Genomic DNA, 17,505 nt, shown 5'->3' on the forward strand with positions numbered 1-17,505 from the left:
GAGATTTAATACTTCTCATCTTTAGGACAACGCCAAGTGCACTTTGCAATGCGCTTGGACGAAAGAGCGGCACCTGCACTAATATGACTCGTGAACGGAGGGTACGACGACCACACACAGCACACTCTCGGCAAGTGCACTCTCTGATCTTATTACAGCACATATACAGCCGATCAAGGCCAAGTGCTCCTTTGCATCGTGTTAGGCATACGTACGAGCGGTTAACGTTGCACTAACGCAACGGAACAAACCGCCTTTTGAGCACCTGCACGACGTACGCGCACATGCAAACACAACATGGCTAGCAGACGACGCATGGAGCAATCCACACTAGGCACGGTTCAGCCAGAAGCCGCCAGGCGGCGACTCCACTCGATCTCGCGGCCAATCGCAATAAAAGCCAGAGCAGTAACCTGCTAAATTATATCACTGATCGTAAAAAGGTCTATTGCTATGTAACAGCAATTCTTGTTGAATCACATTCTTTTTGTTGTTGTTTTTTCAAATTTTTAAGAAGTGAACCTAGTTTGCAGAACCTTTTTTTTTTTTTTTCAATTATTTCACGCGTTTCTTACTCGGGCTAGATAGGTCGCATAGTATTTAAAGAGGTAGTGTTGTTCATGCCAGACAATATTTTCTCCAAAGGCTGTTTCAGTGTTACGTTTATTCTAGGTCAATTTAAATAGGTACTTGCCTCCCCCCCCCCAAGTTGATACAGATCTGTTTTCCAAGCTCCTGAGATGACATAAAAAGTTCCGCTAACTGCTCCAAATCAGGGTTCTTCTGCTTCAAAATCGAAATTTTGCTGCTCTAAAAACTGCTCCCAAATCAGTTTCAGCTGTCTCACCCCTGAAAGGGCAGCACGGGTAGTTTATGATTGTGCTGATGAGCATTACCGATGACTCGAGCTGCCATTTTGAACTTGTGAACTTGTGGATGTTTACATCACGTGGTCTGTATGCTAGTGCAGCCAAAGTATGGCCGGTACAGCTTGCCGTGAAGCGGAAAGGCATTCCACTATCGTGGTGCAGAAAAATCAGCCTCGGGCCAATTTTTTCGCATCGGGCTCACCCCACGGTTTACCGGCCACTTAGGCGGTGACGCAAGTGGATTCCTTGGGGGTTTTCCTGCTTTCATGCGCCTTTTGTGCTAGCTGCCTTGTACACACTTCACGCACACGCACGAGTGCACGCTGTGTCCACCGGCTACACGCTGCTTTGCACTCCGTCGTCAGCAGGCAACTGCAGAAGATGCATGTGGCTGCTGCTTGTGCTAAAGTGACAGAAATTGGGGCAAAATCAATAGGTGGTTGACGGGTGGGAATTCGTTATTTCAAGGGTGTCGCCAGCTGCCTCTTTGTTACATAGAGGTCACAAATATATGTGCTTCTATAGAATAACTGCGGGGAATGTAAAAACTTCATAATATCGAGAATATCGAGGAATTGGTTGTATGGAGGTTCGTTATAGGCACGTTTAACTGTTGTAAAATTCAGGTTCGAAGTGAATAGTGATTTGGTCGAATAATTTTGAATCAAATACATAGTTTGAATAGTGTTTATCATATATTATTAAGAAAAATATGCATTTTTGGCAGGACCCAACTAACTTGCACCATGCATTTTAGAATTGCAACGAGGCATGTGCAAATGTCACTTTTTTTTTGCTGAAGTGGAACCAAATTCAAATAGTGGCAGGATTTGAATAGTAACAGGGTGCTATTTACAAGTGGTAACATATCTTACGTTTTAAAATTTTCAGTACTGTGTTCATATAAGCCTGTATAGCACATTAAAAAAAAGAAAAATGTAGGTAAAGTGCTGGTAACATGTACATTTAACCTTGAAGTGTGGCTTCGTGGCAGTGCGGATTTTTTGTAGCGTTAGCTACACTTGCCTAGCCGGAGCCGATTTCGCGTTGAGGGTCATGAGCCGTGCTGCGCATGCGCGAGGATCAGTGATGTCACACAGCTGGGTCACCGGAGCTGGCATCTCACGCGCTCTCCGACACCGCCGCGCGCGGCTCACCGCTGCCGGTCTGCGCCGCATTCGAGAGGAGTTACGTCGTAGCCATAGACACAGTGGTGTCGACACGCGCGCAGCTATTCGCCTTTGCTGTGCAGTCGCCGTCTGACACTGCACTGGGGCCGCTTGATAGCGCCTCTGACTGGCGTTTGCAGGTGGGTAACACCATGGAGAAGGAGAGTGCAAATGCTGCTTGATGGCACAGAAGAGCCGAGAAGCTTATCTCGTCGGATCCTGAAGTAGTTGCCTGGCAATTAGCGGTTCAGTGTACAAAGAATGAACAGAAGAAGGCTAATAATCCTAGACAATCTGGAAAGCTAAGAATAATCAGCTGGACCTTTGCTAACGCTACGTATATCCTGGCATAGCCGAGCTAAGCCACTGCAAATTTTTTTTTTATAATTGGTTTCACGACACAGCAGCTCCACACTGCAGTGAAACTACCTTTTCAGAGGCTAGAGGCGATGAAATATAAGTTATTCGTTACATGAGAATACTTTAAATTAATTCGTGTTGAAGTGAATTCGAATGTGGTAGTATTCTAATATTTGAAGCGCTCGAATACTCGCGCATGCCTACTAATATGAATCATTCTTAGCTCTTTTGGCTGAGTAGACATTGATCTCTTCTGAAATGCTTATAGACTACACCCTTTTGATTAGTGCAGTTATCTGCTGTCATGCTGAGGTGATCACACAAACTGCACAAGTTTTCGGAGCGTCAAACCCTCAAACTTTCATGGTAATGAGTGCATCAACCCTCCTATTGTGATGTGCAGGGTATACCATATTTACCCGCATAATTTGTGCCCTCGATAATTTGCGCACCCCTAATATTTAGCCAGCTGTACTAAAAAAAAAATATTTATTGCATATTTTATGTTCCCCGCGCCGCCCGAAGCAGCTCGCCGGCGCACACGCACGGAGAGGCTTTGGACGGCCGCGCCCCCTCCCCGCACCCCTTGCCGAGTAGGCGAGCACAGTCATACACCGTCCCTTCTTCATATGAAGTCGCTTCTTCCAATTACTTCGTTACATTCTTCGGTCCCTAGAATGTTATATTTTAGGGGCCGTAACAACCATACCAAAACACCCAGATCTGTTCACGGGTTGTTGGAACTGCTCGAGCGTTCACCTGCTGTGAGAAGGCACGGACTATTTTCTGCATCGGAGGCGTGCAAGGGCAAGTCGCACCAACTTCTCCCTCGCTGCCCCTCTTTCTCTGTGTCTGCACTGCAATGCAGCCTTGGTTGATTTCGGAAGTTTAGGTTTCGCCATCAGCCAGTCACGTTTTCACTGTTCTCTTGCGCTGGGCTACAATAACTATTCGGCGAAATTCAAGCTCACTGTTGTAGAGTTTGCTGAAGAAAACTGGAACCATGTCGCCATCAAGCACTTCAGTGTGAATGAGTCAAGTTTGGTACTGGATAAAGCAGAAGAGGTCGCTTTTTAATACAAGACCGGGAAGGAGAGCATTCCAAGGACCGAAGCATGGAAATTTTCTGTACCTTTTCAAATATGTACGAGAGCTTAGGTCCACCGGTATCGCTGTGCCGTGGCACCTTGTTTCTTCCAGCATTGTTGAGAAGACCTTCAAACAGATGGGGCTGTCAAACGCGCTCGACGGAACCGAGGACGATGCGCTTTGGCAGGGCGGTGACAGAGGCCACGGCGATGATTCTCAGTCGGCTGGCTTTCTTGACCAGTAATTCTGATTAGACCATGCATGACCGGATCTGGCTGGTTAAGTACGCGCTAATTCTGTTTAGCTATATAAACAAACAACCTTCGGTTGCGCTATAATTTATTTTCTTTTTTAATGTATTATACCGTGCATGTTATTTCGGATGTGCTCACGGAATCTCCACGTAATTTGCACACCCCTCTTCGGAGCTCCAAATTTGCAAAAAGAAGTGCGCAAATTATGTGAGTAAATCAGTAAATACAGTAAATTCTATTATTCCAACATCACTCATTTTAATTTAAAGTGAGAGCTGTGTTTGTGAGGAAGTTTTGCTCTTGTGAGAATTACACGCCCTGATACTTTGCAGCTTGCTAGCTGGACCTCATCGTACAGTTTAACTGAACCAGCAGTTGGACGGTGCCATGTTCCACTGTTGATAGAGCTATGTATGCTGTTTGCCATCTGTAGCAGTGGCTTTTCTGTGAACTATCGGCTGAATGGTGTGCATGGCTCTGTCACGTATCTCGGGAGCGCTTGCAATGTCGGAATGGATTTGGGAGAGAGAGAGAATCGGGAGACACCGTGGTGGCACTGCAAACAAAACTTTATCGTACACACCACGGCAAACCAAAACAAACACGCACTCAAAATTTACAATAAAAATCAACAAGTGCAAACATGCTGAGTTAGTGCGCAATCGCTAACACTACAAAACATTTGAGCTATGTCTAGCTCCTTCAACTCGAGCGCCTGGCCACTATGGCCTCTCAGTTAGTCGCGCTACACATAGAACGTTCTTACTCCGTTCGTGGAGTCCGCTGACTCAGTCGAGTTCCAAAGTCGACACCCAGTCCCGTCGTCGCCGCTCCTGTCGACGTCTACGGGCCGTCGCCGTCGATCAGACGTCTCGCTGATCGTCCTCGCCGATGCTTCTTTCCTTTCGGAGAACACCGGTCTCTCCCCGTTAGGCCTAACTCCTGGCCTCCCCTTGGTGCCACCGGGTCGAACTGTCGACGTGGCTCTCCAGTGATTGTCGGTGGGTCGCCGTCATCTTGCCGAGCTGTGGTAGTGCCGCAGGTGCCACGAGAACTGCGTGATGAGGCTGCCGCAAGCCCGGGACGCCTCGCTCGGTAGACCCCGAGGTCGACGGCCACCCTCCCGGGGCATGCACAACGCTGCCTCCAGAACTCAGCCCTGCTGTTTCCGTCGCGGACGCGACGCTGGCCTGCACCACCTTGCTTCTCGACGACTCCACCGAACAATGACTTTCTCTTCTCGTGTGGTCTTTCTCGACGGCTCGGGTCGCGTGGCACGCGCCTTTCTCCGGCCAATGGCTTGCGTCGACGTGGCGGGGGTGCACACCATCGGGTACTTTTCCATTCCCCGCACACCATCGACGCCTTGCGCTGTCCGGCGCGCGCCCCGTGCCCTTTTACTCATGACATTGGGCCCCCTTTTAAGAGTTTTTTCTTAAAAAACTGCTTCTTCTCTTCAGGGTTGCGGCCCTCGACTCTTCTGATAGTGTCTTCTAACTTATGACTTGCATCCTCTTTTCCGTTCACATGTACTTTCACTGCACCATGGTCATTATCACGCACTTTCGCGAACACATCACACCATACACAGAACCGTTCACAATGTCCACGCGTTCATAGTCCTTAACCCTATACTGCTACGCTCACAGAAATCACTACGCACAATTCTCTTAAAAAACTTCAAAAACTACGCACCATACGCAACACTCACCCTTCTAAAATATTCACAATTTCAATTACTCCCAAGCTCTACTCAAGAATAGTCATCCATTATTATTCTCAAAACCTATTCACTGCACAGGATTTATATTTCACAGAATCCTTCTCAACACCATAGCAACCACCAATTTACTTCCCCACGTTTAAACCTGTGCTTTTTCACATTTCGTGTCTTCTTTAGTTTTTTCCGGCGTCTATTTGCTGCCCATCGTCTCGCACGTTCACTACAGCTGACGCCTCTGTTTCCACTCACCAGACGCCTCTTCCGTACAACTTTTCTATGCTGCGTTCTACATTTATGCCCGACACTGGTTTCTTGCACGACCCTCTCTGCATCCAAATAATTACAACCTACTTGACGCGTTTTCGCAGCGTTCTTTCTCCTTGGTCTTACGCGTCTAGGGTTCACAGCTCGAGCAAATTTCCTTGCGTCCTGATACTTGAAACCAGTTTTCGCTACCCTTGAAGCTGTGTGCGTCCCCTTCACTTTTACGCGCTTACCACCCTGCGTATGAAACGATCCATTCATCCTACTTCTCTCTGGTGTTTTCTCTCGTGCTTGTGACACTCTTTTACTTTGAATGTGTATGCTCATCAACGAAGAGCTATACTCTGCTTCCCTGCTGCCTGGAGGCGTAGCGTTCCGCACCTCCGTGCCCTCTTCAACAACAATGGCATGCAATTCGCTACCTGTTGCTTTACTATCCCCATATGCAACATCTGAGCTATTTATCATCTGTTCATTCCTTAAAATACTGATCTCCTTTGCACAACTAGCGTGCTCAATGCCCCTTTCTTCAGTGGAGACAGAACTCTCAAAATCAGGCACATTGACTTCTTCCATTGAAACCTCTGTGGGCCTTCTCTCATCCTGTTCAATGTACCCTTTTGCTCGTTTGGCTTGTGCCAATCGCAGTTGAAGCTCAAGTTCCTGCTTCTCTCGAGCATATGCTTCTAACACTGCGGCGTGTTTTGCCTCGCGTTCAGCGCGTAGTGCCTCTAGTAAGGCTTTGTGCTCCTCTCTCTCATTATCCCACTCTTTTCGAACGCGTTCTTTCCCGTCCTCAATAAACTTTAGGGCTTGCTCCTTATTGAGCTTTCTCTCCCGAATGACTCTTGATACCCTCCCCCAATCCATCCTTGCAACCCCCGACGATACGTGACTGGGCCCAACGCTGGAAAAATCCTGGCACAGGCTCGCCACTTATTATGTCACGTATCTCGGGAGCGCTTGCAATGTCGGAATGGATTTGGGAGAGAGAGAGAATCGGGAGACACCGTGGTGGCACTGCAAACAAAACTTTATCGTACACACCACGGCAAACCAAAACAAACACGCACTCAAAATTTACAATAAAAATCAACAAGTGCAAACATGCTGAGTTAGTGCGCAATCGCTAACACTACAAAACATTTGAGCTATGTCTAGCTCCTTCAACTCGAGCGCCTGGCCACTATGGCCTCTCAGTTAGTCGCGCTACACATAGAACGTTCTTACTCCGTTCGTGGAGTCCGCTGACTCAGTCGAGTTCCAAAGTCGACGCCCAGTCCCGTCGTCGCCGCTCCTGTCGACGTCTACGGGCCGTCGCCGTCGATCAGACGTCTCGCTGATCGTCCTCGCCGATGCTTCTTTCCTTTCGGAGAACACCGGTCTCTCCCCGTTAGGCCTAACTCCTGGCCTCCCCTTGGTGCCACCGGGTCGAACTGTCGACGTGGCTCTCCGGTGATTGTCGGTGGGTCGCCGTCATCTTGCCGAGCTGTGGTAGTGCCGCAGGTGCCACGAGAACTGCGTGATGAGGCTGCCGCAAGCCCGGGACGCCTCGCTCGGTAGACCCCGAGGTCGACGGCCACCCTCCCGGGGCATGCACAACGCTGCCTCCAGAACTCAGCCCTGCTGTTCCCGTCGCGGACGCGACGCTGGCCTGCACCACCTTGCTCCTCGACGACTCCACCGAACAATGACTTTCTCTTCTCGTGTGGTCTTTCTCGACGGCTCGGGTCGCGTGGCATGCGCCTTTCTCCGGCCAATGGCTTGCGTCGACGTGGCGGGGGTGCACACCATCGGGTACTTTTCCATTCCCCGCACACCATCGACGCCTTGCGCTGTCCGGCGCGCGCCCCGTGCCCTTTTACTCATGACAGGCTCTTATGGGAGCGTCGTTCATTGATGGAATAGCCACTCTTCCAATCAGCTGCTGCACTCCTGACAGTGAGCAGTGGCTCAGTAAAAGTTGAAAAATAATTGTTTTTTTCGTTGTGTGGAATATAGGTAGAGCTTGAAAGCAAATGGAATGTTGCGAGAATGGCCCTTATTTCTCATTTCTGGCGGTGGAAGTTAACCCTACAACTTTGGGTTTCAAATTTCAATAAAATGTGTCATGTAAATATGTGTGATGCTGATGGCAGAGACGTACTGTGCTGTGTGAGAAGTCATTATCTTTGTGATGTTATGTTAGGGTTCAGGATTCGCTCCAGAAAGAATGACGCAGCACGCAGGGGGACAAGCGCATGCAAGACGTCTTTACACACACAAAAGGACTGAACGAATATTGAAAACAGTTACATGCGACGTGATGGCTGCTACGCGAAATAGTCAAGCAGTGGCGTACAGTTTGCCGTCGGAGCCGATGAGGTTGCCGAGTTGAAGGCGTCGTGCGTAGACCATGTGTCGATGCTGTAGCTCGGTGCTGGTCTGGCCGTGTGAAGTCACGGGGTCTACTCCGCGGGCGTTGATGCCGGAACTCTGCGCCCAAGGGACCCCCCTCGGCTCATGCGTGCTCGTGGGCGGAACCCTGAAGGTGCCTGTCTGCACACGGTGTCGAGGCTTGGCCCGGCCTCGTACATGGTCCCTGGCTCGATCTTCCAGTAGCGGGAACGCTCCGTTACGTCGAGGCTCCAGGAGGTAGGGCTGTGGTTTCTCCTATGGACCGGACACCCAGCAAAGGAGATCCCAGCCTTGGAATGCGACTTGCACACGGCCCATGCACTGCTCAGGCTGTCTCGAGGCACGCCGCGCACACGATCGCCGTCCTCTTCGCCACCGCACAACACATACGTGATTCGCCCCCGCACCGCGCACACATTCAAAGGGCCACAAAAGTCGTAACACAAGTCGCCACCGCACGGCGCACTGTTTTGTTTTTGCCTATTTGAAACCCGCGCGCACCATATATTATTACAATCTTCACACATGGAGAGAGAGAGAGAGAGATAATAAAACGAGAGAAAGGCAGGGAGGTTAACCAGAATTGTAGCACACATGGAGAAACTGTCTCAGGGTATTGACTTTCCTGTTTCTGGCTTCTCTCACATGCAGAACAACAGCTACACAGTGGCCGACTGTCGGAGCCTGGTGAAGACGTTGGTGTGTGGTGTCAAGACCATCACCTGGGGCATCGGCACGTGTAAGATGCCCGGTGGTGAGTGTGCCCCAGCATTCCCGCTCCCAGGACATGCACCAGCACTGGGGGAGGGAAGTAGCCTCTGAACCGCCATGGAAAGCCATTCTTGTGACAACACAGGGGCCATGTTCTGGAACGATCACCTTTGTTTTGTTAGGTCTGACATTCTGTTGATGTGCCCAACTGGCTTACGTTCCTTCTGCAGATAGATTGATGTTGTTGTGTCTGCATACACTGCTGTTAACAATGAGGTAATTGTTCTTAATAGTGATTGTTCTAGGATGCGGTCCCTGGTGACTCCCTTTCTCTGTCTGGCTCCTGGTTATCCGTCAAAAAGAAACTCCTTGGCACCTCTCTGCATGGGCAGCCATAATACGAATCATGTCCAGCTGCTTTGTCCTGGCTTGTCTCTGTGTGCTGTGCTCAAAGTGCATATGGCAGAAAATTCGGCAGACATTTGGCAGACATTTTTCGGTCCCTAGGGAGTCCGAAAAATGTCCGATTTTTCGGACTCCCTAGGGACCGCGAAATCGTCCGAAAAATTGGGCAGTCTGGAATAACGAATTCATGCTTTTTTTATTCCACTCAAGCGATCAAATCGCCACAGCCACGTCCGAAATAGTTCTAATGCCTCCAGGCATTTTGGTGCACGCCCAGGCTCTCGCAAATGCATTCCGTACCTGCCGCGAACCCCGCTGAACTACGTGCCAACCGCCACCTGCAAATTTGCGTCTCATGATGAGCGCCGCTGATACCAGCAAAGCGCGGGATAGATTACGGCTCTCTTGCGTGGAGCGTTTGGAAATGCGTTGACACGGAACACAAAGACTGGGGCGGAAGAGCGGTCGACTCGTCCGACTTTCCCTGATGCGTGTGCGCACGTAAACGATGCGCACACACATCGCCGAACCTCTGCCGATATGCAGCATTTGCTGCCGTGTGAAGCCGATCGCTTCTAGTTGTGTGAAGCACATAGCCAACTAAGCTGATGCCGTCACTGTACTGTTGCTGTACCGTACGCACGCATTTGTCATGAAAGGGTTCGTGATGCCTACTCCGTTCCTGACCGCACACGGGCGCGGCGAATGGCGAGCTGGTTTTGTTCGTGAAGGCAACGCGTCTGTGCGGTGCACTTAGCGGCCTCGCTCAAAGAGGCAGCATGAATGGCGGCGCGGCGTGTTTGGGTTCTCACCTATTAAATGCGTGCAGTACGCATGCAACTGCGCTAGGCCACATGCACCAGCGAGCAGTTAACTGAAGATGCTTATCGTAAGGGTTGTCAGCGATTAAGCCGTACTGGTGCTTTTGCCACCTGCCGCCATCACGCCTCCGTGTATTTCCGCTGCTTATCCGTAAAGACATCGCCGCACGGCGCCGTGATAGCGACCCCTTTGAATTTCTGGTCTGCTTCACCCCATAACACTTCGGCAATGCGGCAAAGCTGACTTTCAGTCAACAGGGCTTGTTGCTGAGCTAGTTGGTTCATAACTTGAGGAAAAAATGTAATGACGCAAAGAAGACGGGGACGAAGCGAAGACACGAACACACAGACACTGGCGCCAACTTCCAACTGTTTATTATCAGAAACCGCGCCGATTTATATACGATGCCGAACAAGGTAATCCCATAACAGAAATTGAGACATCGCAGAACTAACAATTCATCATGTGCCATAAATACAAACACAAGGCATGCGCCGGAACTGCACTAACGCGATCAAACTATGAAAACATGCCAGCACCTATGAACACGTGCCAACCCTAGTGAGAGGCAAAATGAATAGCGCACAATCGAAACTCTACATGTCTAAATGCCATCTTTCAAAAAGATAGCTTCTTTCTCGCTTAGATCGAGTGATGGGGCACTAACGCACTGGCTACCTGCCCTCTTTATTAGAAACGCTTCAATTGTCTCCCTTTCAGTGCGGCTGTTTGCTCTCCTAAGAAACGTGGTTTGGTTGAAGTGTGGCGCACAACCACAGCGCTTGCAGTGGTCTACCAAGTGCCCGCCCATGTTGCTGCTAACCGCCAAGCGGTGCTCCCTTGCACGATCGTTGAAACACCGGCCTGTTTGGCCGATGTACACCCTACCGCAGCTTAGGGGAATATTATATACCACATTGCTGACACACTCGGTGTATCGCGTGGCGTGCTTCTTGGAGCAGGCAGCCGGCTGCTTATCTGCCATCAAAGGGCAAATCCTGGCCAGTTTGCATGGAGCGGAAAATACAATGCGCACACTATATCTGGCTGCGATCTTCTTTATATTGTGCGAGAGCCGGTGAACGTAAGGAATTACGTGCGTACTCATTTTTTCTTTTGGCTCCTGCACTTTTCTTCCACGTTTCAACTTCTGCAAGAGGCTTTTGCACACACCCGTGATAACGGAGGGAGGAAATCGAGCGTCTTTCAGCCTGTTAATCTGATTACTAAAACCCGTAACAAGACGGTGCTCACATGACTTAAAGCTGAATTGAGGCATGTCATAGCTATGCCTCTCTTGATTAGCTTAGAATGTGCGCTGTCATACGGCAAAAGGCTCTTCTTAGTCCTAGGGTTATACATCCAGCACAGGTGGTCCTTCGTGAAACTAAGTTTAACATCCAGAAATTGAATGGAATTGTCTTGAGGCAATTCCGAAGTGAATTCTAGTCCGCCAGATTCCTTTAAAAAGATGTTAGTTAATTCTGCAACAGCTACGTCAAGGCTAGTGTCGGGTAAACTTAAAAACACAAGATAGTCGTCAACATATCTGTAAATCTTAACAACACTGCTGTTGTCGGTTTTGGCATGAATGCGTTTGTCAATGGATGAAAGAAAGATGTCGCACAAAACCGGGGCCACAGATGAGCCGATGCAGATGCCGTTTTTCTGAACATAATATGAACCGTTAAAACACACGATGGTGGAATGCAAATAAAATCGTAAAAACTCTAAAAATTGATCCGTACTCATCCCAGCATAGTTCTGGAAGTCTACTTCACCCGAAGCCTCGATGGACTCGCGAACTGCATCAAACAGACCACTCTGCGGTACGGAATAAAATAAGTCCTGCACATCAAAAGAAAAAGCAGTCCTGGCGGTTGCCAACTTGCCTTGCGCTAGATCTTGTACTAGGTCTGTCGAACTGCGCACCAAGAACGGGTCCTGTACGTCCAGCTTGCCGAGGCATCGTTGCAGATAGCTGCTGACCTCGTCTTGCCACGTGCCCTTCTCGGAGACGATCACTCTGAGCGGACACTCTGTCTTGTGAGTCTTGCCGGTGAAAAAGACATCAAGGCTATCTTTTACAGACTTGCTTACTTCTTTTTGAAGGTGCTTCAAATTTCTTTCCTTTAGCAAGCGTAGAGCCAAAGATTTTTGCTTTTTAGGCAAAACGTTTGACGGTTTGAAATTCTTCTGAATCGCCTCTTGGGCTTTCGCATCGAACAATCCCTTTGGCATCAGGACAAACCCACCCTCCTTATCAGCTTCGACAACGGCAAGTCCTTCCTCTTTTAAACACTTCACAATTTTCTTAATCGGGGGTTTCTTTCCTGGCTTGTCACTCACCGTGCGTAGTAGGCAGTCGACTCCGTCAGCAATGGCCCGTTCCCGATCTGGCTCGGACGCGCGACTCGCAACATCCCGTACCATGGCCACAAGTTGCGACCGCGTCGCGGAAGGCGGGTAGCTGTATTTCGGTCCATTTTCTAACACATGTTGAACGCCGCGAGGAACTGAAGCACCTCCAAGTACGGTTACAGAAGACGTGCCTGCAACTGCCCGCTCTCGCCGTGGAAGTCCGAGTCGGGTTCGCTGCCAAAGGAATTCTGTGCTTTGCGCCGCCAACTTTTGGAAATCCGTGAGGCTTCCTCCGTTACCGTAGCGTTCAACAAGTATCTTCAGCCAGTCCTGGTATAAGCGAACTTGACGCCACAGTTCCGACTTGAGTACTTTGCAAGTTCTTCGGGTGTGTCCCCATGACGGTTCTAAAATTCCAAAGAGGAGCTGCACTTCCAACGGCACCACCCTCCGCTTGATGCAATACGAGAGTAGCCTTGACCGGCATAATGCAATAGCGATGAGGTTAACGCAGGAGTAAATCTGATGCTGCGCGGTTAGTGCTGTGCCGGCGCATGCCTTGTGTTTGTATTTATGGCACATGATGAATTGTTAGTTCTGCGATGTCTCAATTTCTGTTATGGGATTACCTTGTTCGGCATCGTATATAAATCGGCGCGGTTTCTGATAATAAACAGTTGGAAGTTGGCGCCCGTGTCTGTGTGTTCGTGTCTTCGCTTCGTCCCCGTCTTCTTTGCGTCATTACATTTTTTCCTCAAACTGACTTTCGGACTCTGATACTGTCGCAAACAGATTGACTTGCGAAAGCGTTGGTTCGAACCTACGAGATGATAGACGCGGCAGAGGTGGGGGCTTCAATTAATGCCTTTCGCACCCGCAACTTGGGCAAAAAGTCCGAAAAATCAGAGGCCGAAGAGTTTCAGCGTCCGAAATTTCGGACGTTCTTATACATTGACGTCTATGGGGCTGGTGCCGGTGCCGTGAAAGTTTCCGAATTTTCGAGCATGTTCGGAAAATCGGGCGTCCGAAAAATCGGCAGTTGACTGTATACCACCCGAGGAGAACGTCCATTAAGGATGGAAACTGTTCACTGGCTTTGCTTTTGCAGTAGGTGCTTTTTATGGCATGCTCTTAAGGTTGTCGTGTAACAGAGTTTGTAAAATTGGCTGTTTACTTCATTACGTTGATACTTTGTCAAATTGACGTTCAAGATTCTATGCAAAGTATAGTCGCCGAAGTATTCTTTTTGTCCTTTGAAAATGCCCCTAGGATGTTAGAATGATATGGCAGTATGACAAAAAATTGAGCAGCATGAAAGAAAAATCAACCGTTTGAACCTGAGATCCGGCAATTACTCCTTGAAGCCGCACTGTCGAAGTCCTCTTCACGGCAGTCATACATCATGCATAAAGCAGAAAAGAAGTGCAGGTTTAATGCACTGTGGTAATAAATGTTAAGCAAAGCTATCATGCCTGTTTGGCTTGTCATCAAAATGTAGGGTGTGTCACCCAGACCGGTGCACTGCCGAGGTTACCATGTTCACCGAACCAAGCCACTTGCTCTCCACTCAGTCTGATAAATGTGCAGCGTTGAAAAATGCCAGGCATCACAAAAAGCAAAAGAGCTTACGTTTAAAACTGCGTCACTCTGGGCAGCACCCTATGTTTTGATGGCAAGCCATCGTGGCAGAACTGGTGTGATAGCTTTGCTCACACTGGTTACTGCAATGTGTTGGACATGCATTTCTTTCGGCTGTACAGCTACTGTGAAGAGGACTTTGCTGGTGCAGCTTCAAGACTTGGTGGCCAATTGGTGTTTTGAGGGGGTTGAAATTAGCACATAAAAGATTTGAGCATAGAAGATAACGCAGGACCAAGAATGGAAACATGCACCGCAAGCAATGTGGTGTGTGTTTTTCTTTTTCGTCCTGCATTGTCTCTTGCACTCAAAGTTTTTATATGAGAATGTGAACCAACTAGCTCACCTAACTATGCTGTTACGATTAAAATTAGCTTTTGTTTGTCATGCTGCCTTATGATTCGAACATTCTTGCGATCCCTTCCATGTAAGACAGGAAACTGTTGCTGCCTGTATACATAAGTACTTTGCAAAAAAAAAAAAGGGAGAAGGTAAGTTTTAGTATAGTTATGTTTCTAGGTAACAAAGCGAATTGCTGATTTCGTTATGTCAAGGTGTAAATGTATGACAGATCTGGTAACTGCCCATCCTCGACGCCAGTTGATACAAGTGCAGATGGCCGGAAGATAGCCGGAGGCTAGATGGCAAAACGAGACATCGCGCACGAGAGCCCAAAACGAACTACAGTGAAACCTCGTTAATACGTACCTGCCGGGAACGCGGCATAACTACGCACTAAACGGTAGTACGCATTAAACTTTAAGTACAAATTTTCATCTCCTAGATACGCCATCACTGCCAGCAAATAAATAGAGTGCCACAGCAATTAAATATTGCCTAAAGTACCCACTGCAAAGCCTTTTCTTTCTTTTTGCCAAAGTGGAGAAAAGATCCTGGCACACTCGCACGACCGCCCGATAGCGCGTAGAGCATTTCGAAACTATTGCAGGGTCCGGGATACGCGGTCAATGCAGTGACCGACATAGCGACAAAACGGACAATGTCTGCTTTCCGTGGTATATGTGCGTGCATCTAACCGCGATCTGCTACTAAACGAAAACTGACACAGTTCCAGTGAAACGCGGTACGGCCACGTGGCGCCGATCGTCTCCCGGCTAGTTGCGTGCAGCGCGTTGCCTACTCGGCTCACGCCGTCACAACCAGGCCGCTTGCTGTGCCGCACGCGCGCATTTATCGTGGGAATGTTATTCATACCCACTTCGCTCCAGATCGTGCACAGATGCGGCGAGTAGCTTGTTCGGTTAACGCAGCGATGACGAGCTTCATGCAAGTGATACGCACTCCGCGATGCTCTAGCGGTCCTGGCAGCGGACGGAGGCGCGTTGGGTGGTCGCCTAATAAAAGCGTGCAGTGTGGTTACAACTGCGCTACGCTTGCTATATCGTACACGTGCGTTTAGTGTGATGGCGTCAATGCAGCGAGGTTTCTTGGCGCCCGTGACCCGCAATGCTAACTATGCAACAGCGATCAGCTTTCGCTTCTACAAAGCGGTGCGCGCCTGACGACGGCTTAGTAGCGTTTGCTGTAAGGCTAGTTGGTACATGGCTGAAGTTCTTCGTCCCTGCCCGAGCATTTGTGCCATTAATTCAACTTCAGCCTTGAAGACGGCCGCGCACAACGAAGCGGCAGCGATCGGCGGCCCAGCGCGTTCAGGTTGTCGCCTAATAAAAGCGTGCAGTAGGCTTAAAAAGTAGCGCTGCGTCGCATGCGTGCCCGAGCAGATAGCTGAAGATACTTATTGTGATAAGGTTGTTGGCGATAAGTCAAGTCGCCGCATTCGTTGGTGGCCGCCACCTCGCCTTCGTTCTTTCCCGATGCTTACCCGCAAAGGCGTCGCCGCAATCGCGCGGAAGTCGGAATCTGGGATCGACTGATCTGCGCACTTCTCAAAAAGGCGTAAGACCTTTGGCGGCACATTCTGGCCTCGGGAAGTTGAGCGGCGCACTAAAATATTATGGCACAAAAAGTTATCGCGGTACGCAGGGTACGCACTAACCGGTAGGCATAGGGCGAACCACTACGGCTTAAGCGGTCAGCGAATGCATTGGGCTCTATGGGACTCGGTCGGGCATTCGTCGCAACTACGTTTTAGCCATTAGTACTAGGCTTGTGCGAATAGTAAATTTTAGGTCTGAAGTGAATTCGAAGCGAATAGTGATTTGGTCGAAGCGAATATCGAAGCGAATTCGAATAGTTTATATTACATATAATAAAGAAAAATGAGCATATCTGTCAGGACTCAACTAACCAGCGGAATACTTTCAATTTTTTTCGCGAAATCCAGTCCAAAAATGTAATTTTTTTATTGCTGAAATAAATTCTTCAGATGATTCATTTAGGAAAAAAATTGTCTAACATTTTTTTTCGTGACCGTAAAGTAACAGAAAAATCTTTTGTTGTTACATACATATGGTTTATTCATAGTAAAATCAAGCAGAATCCTAAAAAAAAGCTTCAAATTTTTTATAAATAAAAAATTATGCATTGTATTAAACATAGCTCACAGACATACAAAAATTAGCGCACCAGAGTACGTTTCCGGTAAAAACGTTCGTGCTCAACACTAAAAACTTTTCAGCGTGTGATAGTCTTTGAAGCATGGCTCGCCGCGCACGCGTTTCAGATGTCGCTCCTTGATCGTCATCGGAGTCTGAACTCGTCAAAATATCCTCGTCTGACGAACTTAAATCCAATGAATCCGATTCTGATTCGGCACTTGGGGAATAGTACGCATCGGAAGAATCGCTGCTCGACTCACCGGCAGCAGCGCAACCGGCGCGCTTCCATAGCGTAAGCGAACTGCGTCAGTGAGCGCACGGAAGAAAACTATGGTTGTGCGCCTGTCCGGAAAGCAAAACGAGTGAAACAGCTACAGTAATACTTCGTCTTATTGCCAACAAGACGTAGTAGTTTTTCCGAGACCCCAAAACAGGAAACGCAATCACGGTGGCGTCGTTTGTGTAATTTAGCGCCGCACGGAAACGGATGTAATCGTGCGCCGGGGAGCAATAAACGAGACAGTAACAAGCGGTCACCCTTTGAGAGATTAGAAACCAACAGCCATCAGCTTTGCGGGCGCAAGAAGCGAAAACCACCCGAAGGACGAAACCGAAACCAGCCGGACCGCGTGCGTGCGTTCTGATGCGAGACTACAAGCCGCCGCGCCTCTTTGGAAAGCAAAAAAGAAGAGACGGAGAAACATTGGCGCATAAAAAAAAATACACGTATTCCCGAAGCGTGGCAGCACATTCCAAGCAAGAGAAATGGGAGAAGGCACGCGTTTGAAATCAGCCGCGCCGTGGGCGCTCTCGGCTGCGCAAGCGATAGCTAGTGCGCGGTGCGCCATTTTGCAAAGCATAAAAAAACCAACGGAGAGACATCGGCACATGAAAAAAATTCCACGTATTCTCAAAGCGTGGCAG

At 48.9% G+C, this 17,505-nt stretch overlaps 1 protein-coding gene across 1 annotated transcript in view; it reads left to right on the forward strand.

Moving 5' to 3' along the window:
• The window catches only part of LOC119384790 (transformation/transcription domain-associated protein-like), a 946,434-nt gene that overhangs the window by 260,621 nt on the left and 668,308 nt on the right, over positions 1 to 17,505 (forward strand). Inside the window, 1 exon segment of the mRNA XM_049413130.1 lies at positions 8,777 to 8,879. Coding sequence (XP_049269087.1) covers positions 8,777 to 8,879 — 103 coding nt within the window.

This window comes from Rhipicephalus sanguineus, chromosome 3 (genome assembly GCF_013339695.2).
Source record: "Rhipicephalus sanguineus isolate Rsan-2018 chromosome 3, BIME_Rsan_1.4, whole genome shotgun sequence".
Lineage (NCBI taxonomy): Eukaryota > Metazoa > Arthropoda > Arachnida > Ixodida > Ixodidae > Rhipicephalus > Rhipicephalus sanguineus.